Source organism: Capronia epimyces, assembly GCF_000585565.1.
Source record: "Capronia epimyces CBS 606.96 chromosome Unknown aczIQ-supercont1.3, whole genome shotgun sequence".
Taxonomy (NCBI): Eukaryota; Fungi; Ascomycota; class Eurotiomycetes; order Chaetothyriales; family Herpotrichiellaceae; genus Capronia; species Capronia epimyces.
In genome coordinates, this window is record NW_006912906.1 from 2,239,976 (window position 1) to 2,256,146 (window position 16,171).

General features: G+C 53.5%; 4 protein-coding genes across 4 annotated transcripts; 1 reads left to right on the plus strand and 3 right to left on the minus strand.

Annotated features, from left to right (window-relative positions):
- Window positions 1-263: 263 nt before the first annotated feature.
- A1O3_04087 (uncharacterized protein) lies at window positions 264-821 on the minus strand (the record flags this gene model as incomplete). Its single annotated transcript, XM_007734218.1, has 1 exon — window positions 264-821. The coding sequence occupies one exon, from the start codon at window positions 819-821 to the stop codon at window positions 264-266; it is 558 nt and encodes a 185-aa protein (XP_007732408.1).
- Window positions 822-2,732: 1,911 nt separating this feature from the next.
- Window positions 2,733-6,919, minus strand: A1O3_04088 (uncharacterized protein; the record flags this gene model as incomplete). The annotated part of the gene is made up of 2 exons (XM_007734219.1): window positions 2,733-6,669; window positions 6,723-6,919. 2 exons carry the CDS (start codon window positions 6,917-6,919, stop codon window positions 2,733-2,735), a joined length of 4,134 nt encoding a protein of 1,377 aa, XP_007732409.1.
- Window positions 6,920-9,453: 2,534 nt separating this feature from the next.
- A1O3_04089 (uncharacterized protein) lies at window positions 9,454-12,369 on the plus strand (the record flags this gene model as incomplete). The annotated part of the gene is made up of 1 exon (XM_007734220.1): window positions 9,454-12,369. The coding sequence occupies one exon, from the start codon at window positions 9,454-9,456 to the stop codon at window positions 12,367-12,369; it is 2,916 nt and encodes a 971-aa protein (XP_007732410.1).
- Window positions 12,370-13,314: 945 nt separating this feature from the next.
- On the minus strand, window positions 13,315-15,440 carry A1O3_04090 (uncharacterized protein; the record flags this gene model as incomplete). Its single annotated transcript, XM_007734221.1, has 2 exons — window positions 13,315-14,484; window positions 14,538-15,440. The coding sequence occupies 2 exons, from the start codon at window positions 15,438-15,440 to the stop codon at window positions 13,315-13,317; spliced, it is 2,073 nt and encodes a 690-aa protein (XP_007732411.1).
- Between the last annotated feature and the right edge of the window lie 731 nt (window positions 15,441-16,171).

Genomic DNA, 16,171 nt, shown 5'->3' on the forward strand with positions numbered 1-16,171 from the left:
GCATTGACTTCCCCGGTAGATACATGCTCGCTCTCCCTATTTATATGGATGGTTCGGGACCGATGACTTGAAGCTTGAACACCTTTGTAGCAACAAGGCAACATGTGCTGCTACTTGTAAGACTTCCGTCTTGTCCTCATTACTTCATGTGAAAATAATTAGGTACTTTTCCCCCTTGCTTGCGGGTCACTCCATGTCGCCACTCTCCCTTCTCCACGTCTCACGTCGCACGCGTCCCTTGCTCCTTCACTGTTGGGAGCAGTTTATGCCTTGAACAAACGGCCAGGGGCGGCAGGTGGGGCGGCTGTCCCGCCGATATCCAAAAGCCAAGCGGCTGAGTTGAATTCACTGTAGAGCGTCTCCAGTTGGTAGCCGCTGGGACCGACCGTGTCGGGATCCGGACCGGACTTGACGGCATATAGGACCGAAATGCCCTTCACAGTGTCAACGTCGAGTCCGACGGTAGCTACCCAACGGAAAACAATAACGCCTTCACTGGTCACAGCGTCGATGTTGAGGATATCAACTCCAATGGGAGGCTGTGAACCTTGGCCGGCAATGTACGCTGCTGGAGATGGGAAGGTGACAGACCCCACAGGAATACCGGCCAGAAAGTTGATTGAGTCCGAGGTATCAGTAAAGCCAGGAGCAAGCAGGTTGGTTGCGACGTCGGCATCGAAGGCAGTCAGGGTGGAAACGAACGCGTCAACCAGCTTGACGGCAGTATCGTAGGGGATACAATCTCCCTCTCGTTTGTAGGATGGCAAGGCAGAGGCCATAGAGAGCAGACTTAGGGGGGCGAGCAAGTTGAGAAACTGCATTTTCGTTGACTTGACGAGGTGAAGACTGGGATTATGCGTGACGACCGTGATGCTCTGAGGCTGAAAGGTGTAGGTAGGTAGCGAGTGGCTGGAATGGAAAGAGACGGTAAGGCTGGGTAGGTGAGGCTTACAGTATGATCCTCTGGGCCGGCGAGAAAGTGGCAGCCGAAGGAGGTGAAGCCTGCTTTATAATGGACATGGAGGGTTCTGACTGCCAGTGGGATGTCGCTTGATCTGATTAAGCAAAGGAGCAACAGACAGCTCAGCTTACCTTGGTTTCTGTGCTTGCTTGGAGCTTGCGCTTTGCATGGCCCTAGAGAGCAGTAGGGCTGACATGGTATGTCCGGCGATGTTGCTTTCATCACCCCGCTGCAACCAAGTAATATGCAAAATGCCGGACTCGCTCTAACATCGGTCTGATGTGAGACCCAAATCGGAAGAAGACATAGATGGGTAGAGACGCGGTGGTAGTCATCCCAAGTACGTGAGTTGTGCTCGGACGTCTGTTGCTATCTTGAGACACGGGCGTCTTGAAATCGGACCATCCCCATCATGTCTTGCTCTAGATTGGTCAAGCAACCTGCGTAGCATTTGCCCTTGGGATGTAGCCTCGACAACATGAAAGCGAGAACGAGCGGGGAACAACGTGGCTACCCAGTAGGTTGCCGACCCTCGCGTATATTAGCAACTCATTGTTCAGCTCAGGTTTGGCTTGTCATTCTCATCGCTCCGATTGGGTAGACATGGGAGGTCAGCTGCGCCCCCGTTGTGTGTAGGCAGGGCTAAGGGCCATTATTGTCCTAATAAGGTCTTCCCACACCCCACGGTGTATGCCTACATGGCGGTAGTAGTAGTAGCTGGAGCAGACGCAGGAGCGGACGATGCCGATGTCGATGGATCGAGGCCAGATGGCGCGACAGAGGCGAGGACAAGTGGCGAATAGCGTAGGATGTTCCAGGAATTGTACGGAGTACTGTAGAAGAAGATGTTCTGCAGAGAGATCCAATGTGGGTGTGGGCGCAGGCAGGCACCAGCAGCCGCAGTCTGGCGTAACAAAGTAGGTACAGTAGTACTACCTGACTCATGGCCTCACCAAGTACAATTTACAATTTGATCCTGGAGCATGATATCTGAGCACATTGATTGGCTGAACCTGCCTCTTACTCTCAACCAGGCATCTATTTCAGATGGAGCCCTGCCCTTGCGCTGCCTCATACAGTATACCATGTGTAGCAGGGCATTCTTCTCTCCACTCCGCTGCTCCCGGACAGCAAGCAGCAGGCGGTGGAGGACCGAGGTAGGTACGCAGTGTGTTGAGGAGCTATTTGTAGATTCAATTGTCAAGCCCGTTGACGCCGTTCCCTCTGTCTACAGGATTCCTCGAGTTATCCCGGCGTCTGACCTACCTCTATCCGTATATGCTTGCCAACATAGCGAATCAGTTTGCTAACATGATGACAGCATCGCCGCGAAGCTACGCCACCGCCATAGCGGATACGAGTGTCACTCTCTCCCAACCTGACCAGGACGGATATCGTTGGAGTGGAGGCGGCTGACCTCCCTCCTGGCTGTATCCATTCGCACGATTCCTGTCCTTGTCCCTACCACCAGATCCGCCGTGTGGAGCTGTCTCTCGACTGGAGTTCAACTACGGCTGTTTCGACCGAGGTGGAATTTGGGGATCTGCGGTGGCTGGAGTTGGAAGGAAGATAAGATAGAAAGAGAGAGATAGAGAGAGGGAGAGAAGGATGGCGACAGTCCCAAATCACCATCTGCCCGCATACCAGCTTCCCAGTAAGCTAGGTCGGCGATCTGGTCGATTTCGTCGCGTGACGACGGAGGAATTTGTGCAACCAGAATCCAGGTCCTCCATGGTAATAGGATGTACTCGACCAGTCCGAAACTCCCAACCTAGGTCTGAGATTGTGCGTCTTCTTCTCGAGGCGTGACCAGTCGAACACTCTTACGGGAGCTGCTGAAACCTGTCTGTTGTGTCGGCCTGCTCCGGTTGCTTCCTCGCTCGGCGGGTATACTTCGCTCATCACCACTCTGTGTAGCCCGCTCGGCGCCTACGCTCTTGCGCAGTGCCACTCGCGCTTTGTCCACTGCTGGACTGGGCGTCGCGCGGAGAGGGTCTCGCTTGGTCGAGCCGTTCCCTGCATTGCCCCCACGAATGAGCCTGGCTTCCTCCTCTCGTTTCATTTGTTCCTGAATGCGATGTACCCGGGTCAAACCCGGCCCGCAGTCACACCCGCAGCCTTGAGCTGGACATGCTCCCTCACTGGAAGACTCGGCAAACCATTCCATCAAGCAACTCACATGTCCGGAATGTCCACATGCTTGACAGTACATCCACATGCTCCCATTTTTGCCCCAAGCTTGCAAGTCGGATGCACAACCAGAATCAGTCCTGATTGACTCGCAAATTGGACACACGGATCTGAGTCTTCGACAGGTGTCACAAACATTCATCCCAGGCATCATCAGTCTTTGGCAGTTTGCACAAGCTGCCAAGAGACTCATGGAATCTCCTGTGCTGAGGCTGCTGCTGTTCTGCCTGTTGCTGTCTGATGGAGTGTAAAGTCGGGGGTATTCCAGTTCCACACACATCTTCCGCAGGAGTGCTGCCGATTCAAAACATCCCAATTGCTTCAGAAAGAGAAGGTGATTCTCCAGAATGCTTTCGATAACGCGATGGCCGAGGTGCGGGATCATTAGTCTATCAGCAAGAGAATCTCCTCGCGTGTCGGATCCCTTGAGCGTCCGAAATCGGGGGTGGAAAAAGTATGGTTGCACGTGGAGGAGCAGGTGGCTCGCGAATTGCCCATGGCCAATCCCGTTATCGACATCAAATGCGATGCTTTGACATACCAAAGGGAGTGACGACCAAGCAAAGGGCAGTTTGGGCTCATATCTCGACAGATCGATGGGGCGGAAATCCTGAAATAGATATGTCTCCTTGTCGAGCTCTTCCATAGACATAGTAGTAGATGGTTCGTCCAAGCGTCGACTATCCTTACCATCGGTCAACGTGTCCTTCTCTGTTCGTATGGGGTTAGAAGTATGGATACGTGGCTTGGGAAGCGATGTCCCCTCTTCGAAATGAAAAATATCTGGAGATGACGAAACTCCTGTCTCAAAATGTGACTTCGTAACCGACCCATATACGTTTTCGGCGTTCCATGTCGTCTTCTCCTCCTGTACAGGCACCCGACCGATACCCTGATTTTGTTCGCCATGTCCTAGACTCATGTCCAGTGGCGTGTTTACAGAGGAACCTCCGGGTTGAGCCTCCGCGAGGTTATCAGATCTCTGTTCCGATTTGGGCCGGGAGTGACTATACTCGTCTGAGGAAGAGTCCCCGAGTTCAGCATCTTCCTCACTTTCAGGGTAGATCTCGCCCCGCCCATGGGGTGTTCTGCGATCAGTCCCTGGAGACTCGAATGAACGTGCAAGCGATCGGGCTTTATGCGAGCTGTCTGTTGATGCAGAAAACATGAGAAAGCTGTCGGCCGAGTCGTTTCTGTCGTCAGACTCGGGCTTGTGGGGTGCCTCATCCAACGTGAATATAGGCCGAGCTTGCGCGCGATAGTCTCGCAGCGCAGCCCTTCGATCTTCCTGATTCTGAGGCTCTCGTTTGACCGTCGGGATATCAGGACCGGGGGGACTCGCCACTTGTGTCGGTGACTTGCCAACTGCTTCACGGTTGACGGTCGATTGACTTGCATTAGAACGCACAGGCCTGAGGATTTCCGGTGAAGAAGCATTTGATGTCGTTCTTCGCTCTGGGCTGTCGATGAGGGCACGAGCAGCAGCGACCGCCGTTGAGTGTGAAGTTAACAAAGACGGAGGAAGGGGAGCAATACTTTCGATTGCTTCTTCACTACTCGGCCCACTCCATCTCTTGCGATCCTGGGGGGATGAGTTTGGGACTGGTTTAGCAAGCGGCGTATTCATATTCGACGTACTGTCCAGCTCGGACCCCCGGTATCCACGTTCAGCATCCACCATGTCTTTCAAAAGACTGTTCATCAGTTTCTGAGACCTACCTTCGTTCTTCGGGTTGAACCCACGATGAGGGAGTCCAGCTAGAGGAGAAACCGCGCTTCGGTGGGCGCCTAGCCGAAAGCTCTCCAACGTCTCCCGTCTTCTAGCGGCATCAGCTCTTCGCTTCGCTCGGTTTGCATCGGCCCAATCCTTGAGCTCGGGAACAATAACTGCTCCCAATATCCTCCATGATTGAGCCATACGGTGCATAGAGACAGCATCACATGCAGCGGCATTCTCATTGAAGGCAACCTCTAACCGTTGGAGAATGATGTTGGGCGAATGTCTTCGCTCATCCTCTGAGGCTGGAATAGCATAGTGTGTTGCCAGAAACTCAACGACTTCTGGCTCGGCTGCCACGCCGGGAATGCAACCGGCCACACCCACTTGTGCATTGTTGAATAGTTCATCACGATCCAGCACAGCTTTGTCCAGCGGGAGAACTGGTGATCTGTCGTCCAACGAAGGCGGGCTGCTCGCCTGGGATTTGTTCGACCTGGTGGATGCGATAGCCCTACCCTGTCGCCGAGAGCTCGCTCCCGTCGATGTGTCAAGGCTGCCTTCGTCATCAGTGAAACTTCGACTCACGCCACCATCATCACCACTACTCAGTTTATCTGGTGGCACGGTCAAGAAGCCAGCTGCCGGGTCATCTCGAGAGAAAGCGTGTCTGATTTCCCTATCTTCGCTGAACATATAGAACTGTCCATCGGGTGTGAATTCCGAGACACAGGGTGAAATTTGGTTGTAGAAGGGAGTGGTATGTTTGAGATCCCACTGGGTGAAGATGCCTTCATCCCCAACGGTCCATAGCATGTCCTGGTTGGCCCACAGCATATCATTGGGAGGTGTATTATACTTATCGAGCTCTCGGAAGGGGAGCAGTGGTCTCCGAAGATCCCAGATATGGATTCTCGGGTCATCGTGATAGTAGGAAACGGCGACTTGAGTGCTCTGCCAATAACCCGATTCTGAGGTTTGCGACGCCCTACTAGGGGGTCTCCACCTGATATTTCTCACTGCATGGGGCGCTTTCAGTTGGAGGACAGGCTTTTGGCGTCGATTGTCACTTTGGAAATCCCATACCCGGATGTATTTGTCGAATCCCCCGGATATCACGTGCCGACCATCAGGGTGCCAATCCAGAGAATAACAAGCCTTTTCATGTCCACTGATGCTCAGGATAGGCCGGGACGGTGACCGAGCATCCCACTTCTGGATGAGCCCTCCATCCGCACAAATTGCAAAGTCGAGTGGTTCTAGGGCGGACGGCGACCAGCGAACATCTCGGACCGCACTTCGGACGTCAAATTTTCGGAATGCTTTGTCAGGTTTGATACGCAAGTCCCAAAGCCTGACCGACTTGTCTTGGCTGGCTGAGAGTAGCAGATACCCGGCTGACGGATCGAAGTCTAACTTGTTGATTTGACCTGTGTGTTCGTGGAGCCAAGCGAGTTCGGTCTTAAGACCCGATGCCTTCAGGTCATACAGGGCAATGCGACCATTTGTAGCTGCAGTTGCTATGATATGATCCCAGTTGCCCGTCGACCACCTCACGTCTCTTGCTGGTAGATATTCCCGGCGCTTGCCGACGTCATCCAACTGGGGGGAAGTATGAGTCGAGGCGTAGGAACTGACAGCGGCACGAAGGTTGAGGTCTTCGGTGACCTTGCCATCGTGGACACGAACAGTCTTGAGAATGTCTTTCCCGGCCAGAATGGCATGCGTTCCGGCCTGATTGATATCTAGAGCGGCAATGGGGATGCCAGTGCGATGGGTCGCTGTTGGTGAGGCGAGAGAACTGAGATTTCTCGTTAGTCAATGCCGAACTGGCAGGCGGAATGCGTGTCAAACCTGTAGGTGTGTATGGAGGTGATTTGACGCAGCGCATAATCACGGTCGCCCTGAGATGGGCCGCCATGGAATTTCGAACCAATGTGTCTTCCCCAAGGGGCTATTATTCTCTGCAACTGGCCAAGCCGACTGGGTGGGAGCGGCGGTGCTGGCGGAGGAAGGAGATTCTGAGTCTCCGTAAAGGCAGGATCGGCCATGTTGCTTCGCGAGAGGTTTCAGCATCCGCTCACATGCCGGATATCGATGACAGGCAGGCTAACGCGCAAGGTAGGATCCCTAGGGACATGGCTAACAGGGAGAGCCATCACCGGAATGGCTGGCGGACGATGGCTGACGCGACTTGCTGCACGCAGGCTGCAGGCTGGAGGCTGGAGGCTGGAGGAGCGGCAAGAGACTGCCGAAAGGTGGAAGCGCTGGAGGAGACAACACGGACGAAGCGACCAAGGGGCGGAAAGATGAGGAGACGGGAAAGCAGAGTGAGTGGCTGTAAGGCTGCGAAGAATGAAGCCCACAGTCAATTGGGCGAGGTACTGATAGACAGCCCGAGTAAAGTCAAGGTTGTTGGGACAAAGCAGATGCAGCCATGGGTATGTCATTGCTTCGTCAAGCATGCCCGACTGTCCAACCACCAGCAACCACACAAGGCCAAATTACGGCATGAAGGTGGCATGGGTCCGAGAACGAAGGCTTGTCTGACAAAACCTCCACCTCAGCTGTACGCTGTATGCACGAGAACCGGGGATGCAGGTTCGCTGTACTGCAGGCCTCCTTAGCCCCCTAGCCTCTATTCCACGGCGCCTATAAGCTTGGCCCGGTTCCGATGCAGCATACCTGGTAGGTGCCTGGTAGGTGCCACCAGTGCCTGTACCCTAAGGTACATACCCGGCCGGGGAAGTGTGGCCGCCCAAGAAAGGCCTGGCCTCTTTCCGCACCGACAGGCACCTAACAGGTAAAAAGGGTCGACTGATTCGTCAGCCGTGATGGTTAGTTGGCTTATGGCCGACAAGCTCAACACCCAGCTGGCTTCACTGCACCTACTGGTGTCGGGGGTTAATCATGCCACGGTAAAGGATCGAATTTCCCTTGTATGGGCCTTAGCCCTGAGGTAAGCTCTCCGCCTAGGGCCAGCTGCTACTGCAGACTGTGCAGCTGTTTACAGGGGACTCCTTAGACTTCGCATCATACGGATAGAGCGTGCCTGGGGTCCCGGCGAGTCGCTGGTACTTGGGCAGCAGAAGTCCCGGTGCTCAAGCTCTCTTCTCGACATGCGACTTAAGTCATTTAGCTGGCCTGGACGGCAGACAGACCGACCACGCTCGTGGTCTTCTACGACAGGCGGCGGTGAGCAGCCTGCGCTCTTCTCCTCCCGTGGCCAGTTTGCACGGCCGTTTTCCTCTTCTGCTTCCATCCAGCATCCAGCATCCAGCATCCATCCTCATTCTTCCGTCCACCAACCTCCGACCCGTCTACCTATAGGTACCTAGGACCTTGGTGCCTTCACTCTACCCATACCATCTCTTTGTTGTCGACGTCAAATCTCCAGCAATCGGCATGTCACTGGTTCCCTTCATGCGCAGATGCCGTTGCGAGGAAGTCAAGCACCTGTCCAGCAACCGACCAGTTCCTAATCCTTCCATAACCATGATCAGATCGAATATAATTCTGCAGACTTGTCCCCTTCCGCGCGCACCTTCCTCTCCTCTCTACATCGCTGCCTCCATCGTCGTAACTGCCTGGCTGCCTTTACATTTGTCACTGGCTTTGTCTCACGCTGGCCGAGATCTGGCCCAACGTTTACTACTAGTAGTATTCCAGCACACGTTCGCCTTCCTGCTTCCTCCTCTCTCACATACATCGATCGATTTGACATCTCTTCCTTTCTCACATAAGATACCATCTACCACCTCCTTCACATCCATCTCGGCCGATCTGGCGTCTTGACGCTTGTACGGAGTATCTGGCGGGACAATCCACTGGCAGCTGCACAGCTCCTAGTGAACAATACTACTAGGTGACTACCTCGGTAGCCTGGCTCCCACTGGCCCAAACTGCGGTGCCACACGGCGGTCTAAGGCCCTCCAGGCTCTCTTCAGGCCCAGGCGGCGTCCCCACCACCGCCTGCGCACACCCACAAAGCACCCAAACCGATACCAATACTATCCATCGTCGAGCCCGATCGAGACTTAGTTCAATACCTATTCGGCACCTATAATCTTCAGCGTTTCTTGTCACGCGACAAGCGCGATCGGGAACTATTCCACTTGACGAAGACGATTTGGGCCAGTCTGAGATTTAGCTACGAACCCTGTCGCCACCACCAGACCAGACCCTTCTCACACATCGTCATTTGTCAAGTTTACACTTCTACGCTTTATTCATCACCTGTCCGTCTCGACACCACAGTCGCTATTTCATTCCTCCATTATCTGTTTTCGTTTGTTTGTCGTACTGGTTCATTTTGTCATTCGCTCACTTTCGGCATTCCACAAACACGTCTGCCGGCCCCGATCGACTACTGGTCCGATCTTCAGTTTTCGCCGAACCGAGGCAGCACAGACGAACCGCCTGTGCCGCCGACTTTCAAACGCGAGGAGGAGCACAACGCACAGTCTTCGGTCCTCGATTTGAATATTAGGGCAGCAACTAATAACTCGGTTCTTTCATTGTTGGGCGGCCTTCTCCTTTTTGCTTTTGCTTGCAAGACTCGGTTGGTGGCGAGGGTTCAAGGAACATGCATGGTAAACCAGATCTGAGTGCCATTCAAGCCTCCCTTCGGGTCTTGAATGTAGCCAAATTGGCATATCCCGCCATCGTTCTGATCATTTTCCTCGTCGCCTTCATCACTTATGGCATTAAGACTGCCCCCAATGATAGAGACAAGGTCCAAATTCATCCCATGCGTGGGCCAGGGGGGAGACCTCTTCCCATCCGCCGCAAATCCGCCAATCAAGTCAAAGAAGCGGCGGCCTGCAAAGATCTGTCCCCCTCAACCAAAACGTTCTTCAAGGTCGGTCAAGCCGGTGTCATCCTGACCTTTCTGGCAAATGCAGGTCTCCTGCTTTTCCAGACCATATGGAATCGAAACGAGGAGTGGTGGCCGGGGCAAAATGCCGTCATCTATGTTGTCGCCTCCACGTCTCTTTGGCTGGTGGTCTTCATCTCCCTTATAGACTGCAAGCCTTCACCAAGCGTTGTCCACTTGGTCACTTGGATCTCTGCAGTTCCCTTGGAAGCTATCATCTTTGCTGCGAGTCTCCGAATCTACACTGTACCCCACTACGAACCGCGGGTTGGTGATCAGCTGGGCGGGAGGTATAGGAAGTCAATCACCGGTTGGGAAACACTCGAAGTCATCGTCTATGTGATTCGGCTGGTTCTCCTTCTAGGTCTATCGGTTGTGTTCATCGCTCTCAAGCTCAACTTTCGCATGTCTAAGGATTCCTACCCTACAGTGCAGAACGAAAGGACCCCGCTGCTTGACGAGAATGCTGAAGCCGGCAGGCAGCCTAATGGTCACGCCAACGGCACTGCACAACAAGGCTCAACAACGGAAGCTAAGGAGCAAGTTGATGCTTGGGCCAAGCCAACCGAAGTTCCAAACATTTCTTGGTACGCCTACTTACGAGGTTTCGTGATGCTGATTCCATACCTGTGGCCGAAGAAATCTGTCAAGTTGCAGCTGCTGGCAGGGACATGCTTTGTCATTATGATCAGCCAACGGGTCATCAACGTGTTTGTCCCAGTCATGGTCGGGAAAATCACCGATGCGCTGTCGGGAGATGACGGGAGAGGTGTTCGCGCTCCTTGGCTCTATATCTCCTTGTATATCCTGTTTAGGTGGCTTCAAGGATCTCAAGGCATTTTGTCGGCAGCAAGATCAATCTTGTGGATTCCTGTGGAGCAGTATTCGTACCGCGCCATTTCCACCGCTGCGTTTGAACACGTCCACAATCTCAGTGCCGAATTCCACACTGGGAAACGAACCGGGGAATTAATTTCCGCATTGAACAAGGGAAGTTCCATCAACTCTTTCCTTGAAATGGTCACCTTCCAAGTCGGTCCCATGGTCTTTGACCTGGTCGTCGCCGTCGTCTATCTCACGGTCAAATTCGACGCCTATCTAGGCCTGGTCGTGGCTATTGTCACATTTCTCTACATCTACGTCACCATTCGCATGGCCTCCTGGAGGGTCACACTACGCCGGAATTATGTCAATGCTGATCGAGAGATGGAGGGTGTCAAGAATGACTCCCTGCACTCCTGGGATACCGTCAAATACTTCAATGCCGAGGAGTATGAGTTCAACCGGTTTAGATTAGCGATCAAGACCATGCAAAGGTACGAATACTGGGTGGAAGTCACCCTATCTTACATGAATACTGTCCAGGGGGCTTTATTCATGGTGGCCTTGCTGGTTGCTAGCTTTATCGAGGCGTTCGAGGTTGCCCAAGGTGATCAAACGGTGGGAAATTTCGTCCTTCTCGTAACATACATGGCACAACTGCAGGGCCCATTGAACTTTTTTGGAACTTTTTACAGGTCAATCCAGTCGAACCTGATCAATGCTGAAAGAATGTTGGAGCTATTCAAGGAGCAGCCTCATGTTGTCGACCGAGAGGGCGCGAAGACCCTACAAGAGTGCGCAGGGGATATTGTGTTCGACAATGTGACGTTCAGCTACGACAAAAGAAGACCGGCTCTCAATCAACTGAGTTTCCATTGTCCGCCTGGGACTACTACTGCCCTTGTTGGTGAATCGGGCGGAGGAAAAAGTACAGTTATGAGACTGATTTTCCGCTACTACAACCCTGACTCCGGCCACATCAAAGTTGATGGCATCGATGTCGAAGACATTACAATTGACTCTCTACGCCGATTTATTGGCGTTGTGCCCCAAGATTGTAACTTGTTCAACGAGTCGATCATGTACAATCTGCGATATGCAAACCAACAAGCCACGAATGAGGAGATCTTCAATGCTTGCAAGGCTGCTTCGATCCACGACCGGATCACGCAATTTCCAGATGGGTACGATACGAAAGTTGGGGAGCGAGGTGTCCGCCTGTCAGGTGGTGAACGTCAACGGGTAGCGATCGCACGAACCATTCTCAAAAACCCGCGAATTACTATGCTGGACGAAGCCACGGCTGCGCTGGACTCTGAAACCGAGGAAAAGATTCAAGAATCATTCAATACTCTTGCCGAGGGCCGGACAATGATCATCATCGCACACCGTCTTAGTACCATTGTCAATGCCGACCAGATTTTAGTACTTTCCAACGGTACAGTGGTTGAGAGAGGTACCCACGAAGAGCTTATTACGCTAGGGGGCAAGTATGCGAGCATGTGGCGCAAACAGTCTCGGGCACAAAAGGCCGCAGCGGAGGCCGCCGAACTGAGAACAAGAGCAAAGCGGGCATTGGAAGAGGCTGAGGCGGATAGTGCCAGCGTCAGTGAAGAGGAGATCGAACAAGCAAAGAAACGCGAGAAGGGCTTTACGAAAGGTCACAAGAGGGTGAACTTCAGTGAGAGTAGTCATCTGCGAGCAAGCTTGCAAGTGGATGACCAGGATCGTGGTAAGGACGACAGATCAGAAAGCCCCCGACTCGGTCATGGCCACTCCGGAAAACCGCCGGGGCATCCTTGAGATGGTTAATAAGAAGATATGATAGGGTATCTGGCGATGGGTGGATGATCGCGCGCCGGTCTCTGGTGTGATGTGAAACACTTAAGACTTCTTCAGTGGTCTTTGGGTGGGAATTTGGCTTTGATTTGGTTTCTTGCACATCATCTTTGAAGACTGCGGATTCGACAATGACTATGACGACAATGAATGATGGTGGGAGGTTGTACAGGCGGTTTGAGATTCCGCTGACGAGGTTGGGCATGGCACGGGGCATGGTGCGCATACAGCCTTCGGATAGGCATGCATTGCGAAAAAATGAGAGCCGGAGAAATCAGTAGAAGACGAAAACACCTTCACTTTCGGGAGCAGTAAGTATTATGGATGAGCGACTACCATAAAAGGCTTGCCTGGATACGTTCTTTGCGGAGACCTCAGAGTCCGGGTGATGCATGAAGAGCTCAGAGCCTCGCGGCGATGATGGAGATATAAGACAACAACAACGAAGGCGGAACACAACAGCTTCGCAGCTATGACGGTTGCACGGAGGAAGCGAGGCCAAGCCAGGTATCAGAGTGTCGTGTCCTCTCCACCACTCTTGGTTCCTACTAGTAGACAGTCGGGCACGAGCCTTGTTGCTGGATTGTATTTTACCTTGTGATTGCAATTAGATAGGAAAGCTCCTGATCCGATTCGACCGGAGTGTTGCCAGCCAAAAGATGTTATCTCCATAAGAAGAGGCTTTCTCCTTTTTCTGCTTGGGACTAGGACAAGCAATCTAGTCGTGTCCTTGCTTCGAGTGGGCGTAGAATCAGTGTTTCCAGCCAGTGACCTTTTGAGGCGTGGGCGGATGATTATGGTTGATGGTGGTCTTTTTGGTGTCGTGTCGTATCGTATCATATCGCATCGTGGTGTGTCAGAGTCGATGTACGCAAATGCGTAGAGAAACGCAGAGTAGGGGGGCCGGCCTCAAAAGCGCCGTTTCTTCTTGGTTCCCGTGGATGCAGCGAGCGTACGTTTGAGCTCCAAGCGTCGCCGATCGGCTTTCTGCTCTTCTGTTTCTTGCTTCTCTTCGCCCCCTTCTTTCTGGTCTACTTCTCCCCTCGGCCGTACGCGCCTAGCTGTTTCCGCGGCTGGCAGAGAAGTTGTAGATCTGGGATGGGAAGCGAGCGTGGTTTTCGTTGTGGATCGAGCCGACGGCGACGGCGATGGCGACGGAGAGCCAGTTCTATCTGAGTCATCGTCTTTGCCGCCCCTAGCTCTGGTGACTCTCGTCGTTTCGTGAGTGGCAGCTGCTTTCCCTTGTGGAGACGCTACATCGGTCATTTTGGTCGAAGGCTGTGACATCCCCCCAGCTGGCGACCCTGCATCGAGACCGTGGGGTTTGCGGCCTAATCTTCCGAGACGCCTTGTCGGAGTGGTTGCTGGTGATCCTTGTGACTGCTTCGCTCTTGTGTCTTGTTTCGGGTTCGATTTAGGCTTTCGTTTGTGTGTTCTTTCCGACTCAGAGCCAGTACTCGTAGATCCGCCGTCAGTCGCGGTGCTATCATCTGGTCCTGGTATGGCAGCTGGACTTTGCGTTTGTGCAGACCTAGAGTCACTGCTCCGCCGGGAGGATGGTGCCCGTCCCGCAGGGGAGTCTCGCCTGGGAGAGGACTCCGTATCGTGGTTGAGGCGGCCGTACTCGTCCCGCTTAGACTGGTTTCTCAAAGTCGAGATTCGCGATGGCGATGGCGAAGGTGACGGCGTTGGTGATGGGCTTACCTGTCTTTTCTTCCTCAACCCGCCCAATTTTGGTTGATTGCTGGTCTTGGTCTTGCCATGTTGTCGCCTTGAGGGTTGAGGTTCGGAGTCTGCACCATCGTTGTCGTCTGATGGAGATGGAGTTGCCGTTGCTGTTGACGCGCTGGAGCCAGCACGGGGCGGTGGTGATCGCTTGTTCAAGGAAGATGATGAGTCGCGTCTGGCTTTGGATCTTCCAGAGGCCTTGGTGGCATTGAGTCGGCCAAGGGAAGATGTTGACGTTTTGGTGACCTTCGACAGAGCTTCTTCCCCTTCGACGTCGTCTTCACTCGCTGCGTTGGCGGGCTTTCTGACTTCGCGTCTATTTGAGCTCGGGCTGGGTGGGGTTGCTTGTCGCTAGCATTGGTTAGATGTAGATGAACAGACTTTCGTGGAGTAAGGGGGCTCACTTCGAAATCGTCCGAAGCCGTGGACTCATCACCTGACTCTGGCTGTCGCGCAGCAGCCTTAGTCTCTGGAGGGCTGGACAGGCGGCCCTTCTCTCTATCTTGGATCGACCTGTCTGATGATGGAAGCCCGTTTATCCAGTCTGCGTGTTGAGATGTTGTGTGCACGAAGCATTTTTCGCATCCCCGGACAAGATCACTCAAGCCGGTGCGATCGGCGCCTTCGTAGCCATCGTCATTTGCGAATTGCTTCGTCCAGGATTTCTCATTGAAGTTCACCATCCCAGGCACGTGCTTCCTTGCCTCTGTGACGGAGATATGGCCCCCTTTTCGGGATGCCACCCCCGTGATGCTCGGGAAGATCAGGCTCAAGTCAATAGAGGAGCTGTCGACTCGTTCAAGAAGACGTGAGATGACATGGTCCTTGTCCCGCACGATCCGGAGAAGAGACTCTATCTTCTCTTGGGCAACCGCGACTTCGTGTAAGCTGGGACGGAGGATGCGCTCGGCCAACTCAGATGCCGGCTGAGGGGCGAGCTTGAAGGCCCATTCCAGCGGTCTCAGCGGCTTCGGCAGGTCGATGGATGTCTTTAAGCGCAGAGCATGCCCGCCACGCTCGTTGGCCCTGACAAGGACGTTTCTGCCGTCGCTCAGACTCTTGGCAATTTTCGATAGGAGGACCGCAAGTTGGTCGGATGAGGCGGATGGGTCGATGCTCGTGTGCTGGCGTGACGCTTCGGCTAGGATGTCGTACCTGTCCAACGAGCATTCCCAGATGGAGATGAGGTCGGTGAGAAGCAGTTTGATGGACTCGTTCTGCGTCATGAGCGAGTAGAAAAGTTTGGGGCATTGTCGCCGCGATGGCAGTTGGAGTTCTTGCCAGCCCTCGTTGTTTGAGTCCGTCATCATGAGCAACAGTGTGGGCGGTTTTCATCGACTGTTGGTCACATGCCTTGCAGACTATGCGCCATCAGTGATATCGGCCCCACTGGGTCTATCATCCCACGGGAGATCTGGATCAGACGGTCTGGATCAGCCAAATGGAAAAGGTAGGCGCTTCGATGACGCCGGAGTAGGTAAGTCACAAGGGACGTGGGCTCTCATGCTTCACCGTTGTATCTGCAGGCCGGCTACGGGGGCGCATGAGGCGCATGAGGCGCATGAGGCGCAGCCTTGAACACATCCAGTCAAGTTTCCAACTACATCCCTGTTGTTCATGGTAAAGACCTCAACTTAGCCAGGCCTCCAGCTCGCAGCACCATCCTCCACGACGCTTAATGCTTGACGCTTGACCCTTCGTCACCGTGACATGGTGAAAACCTGCTGATAGCGAATCATTTTGACGCCGGGGAGTTGGCAAAACAATGGTGTTTCAAGGCTTGCACTTTTCGGCGGCTAGCTGTTACACAGGGACAGAAACCTTTACCGGCACCCTTCCTGCCGGCACGCTATTTGACAAGATCTGTGTCTAATCTAGGGCAGTGAGGATATCAGCATTGAACCCCCAGCTACAAGGGGGAACTTTGTGACTACCATCAATGTGGTGCTTGGTATGATGTCGTAAGGTATTTACTCTTTCGTTGCCCTTGGTCGTTTGTGCCACAATCATCGCTACTCATTTTGAGAGGGTGTTGCAT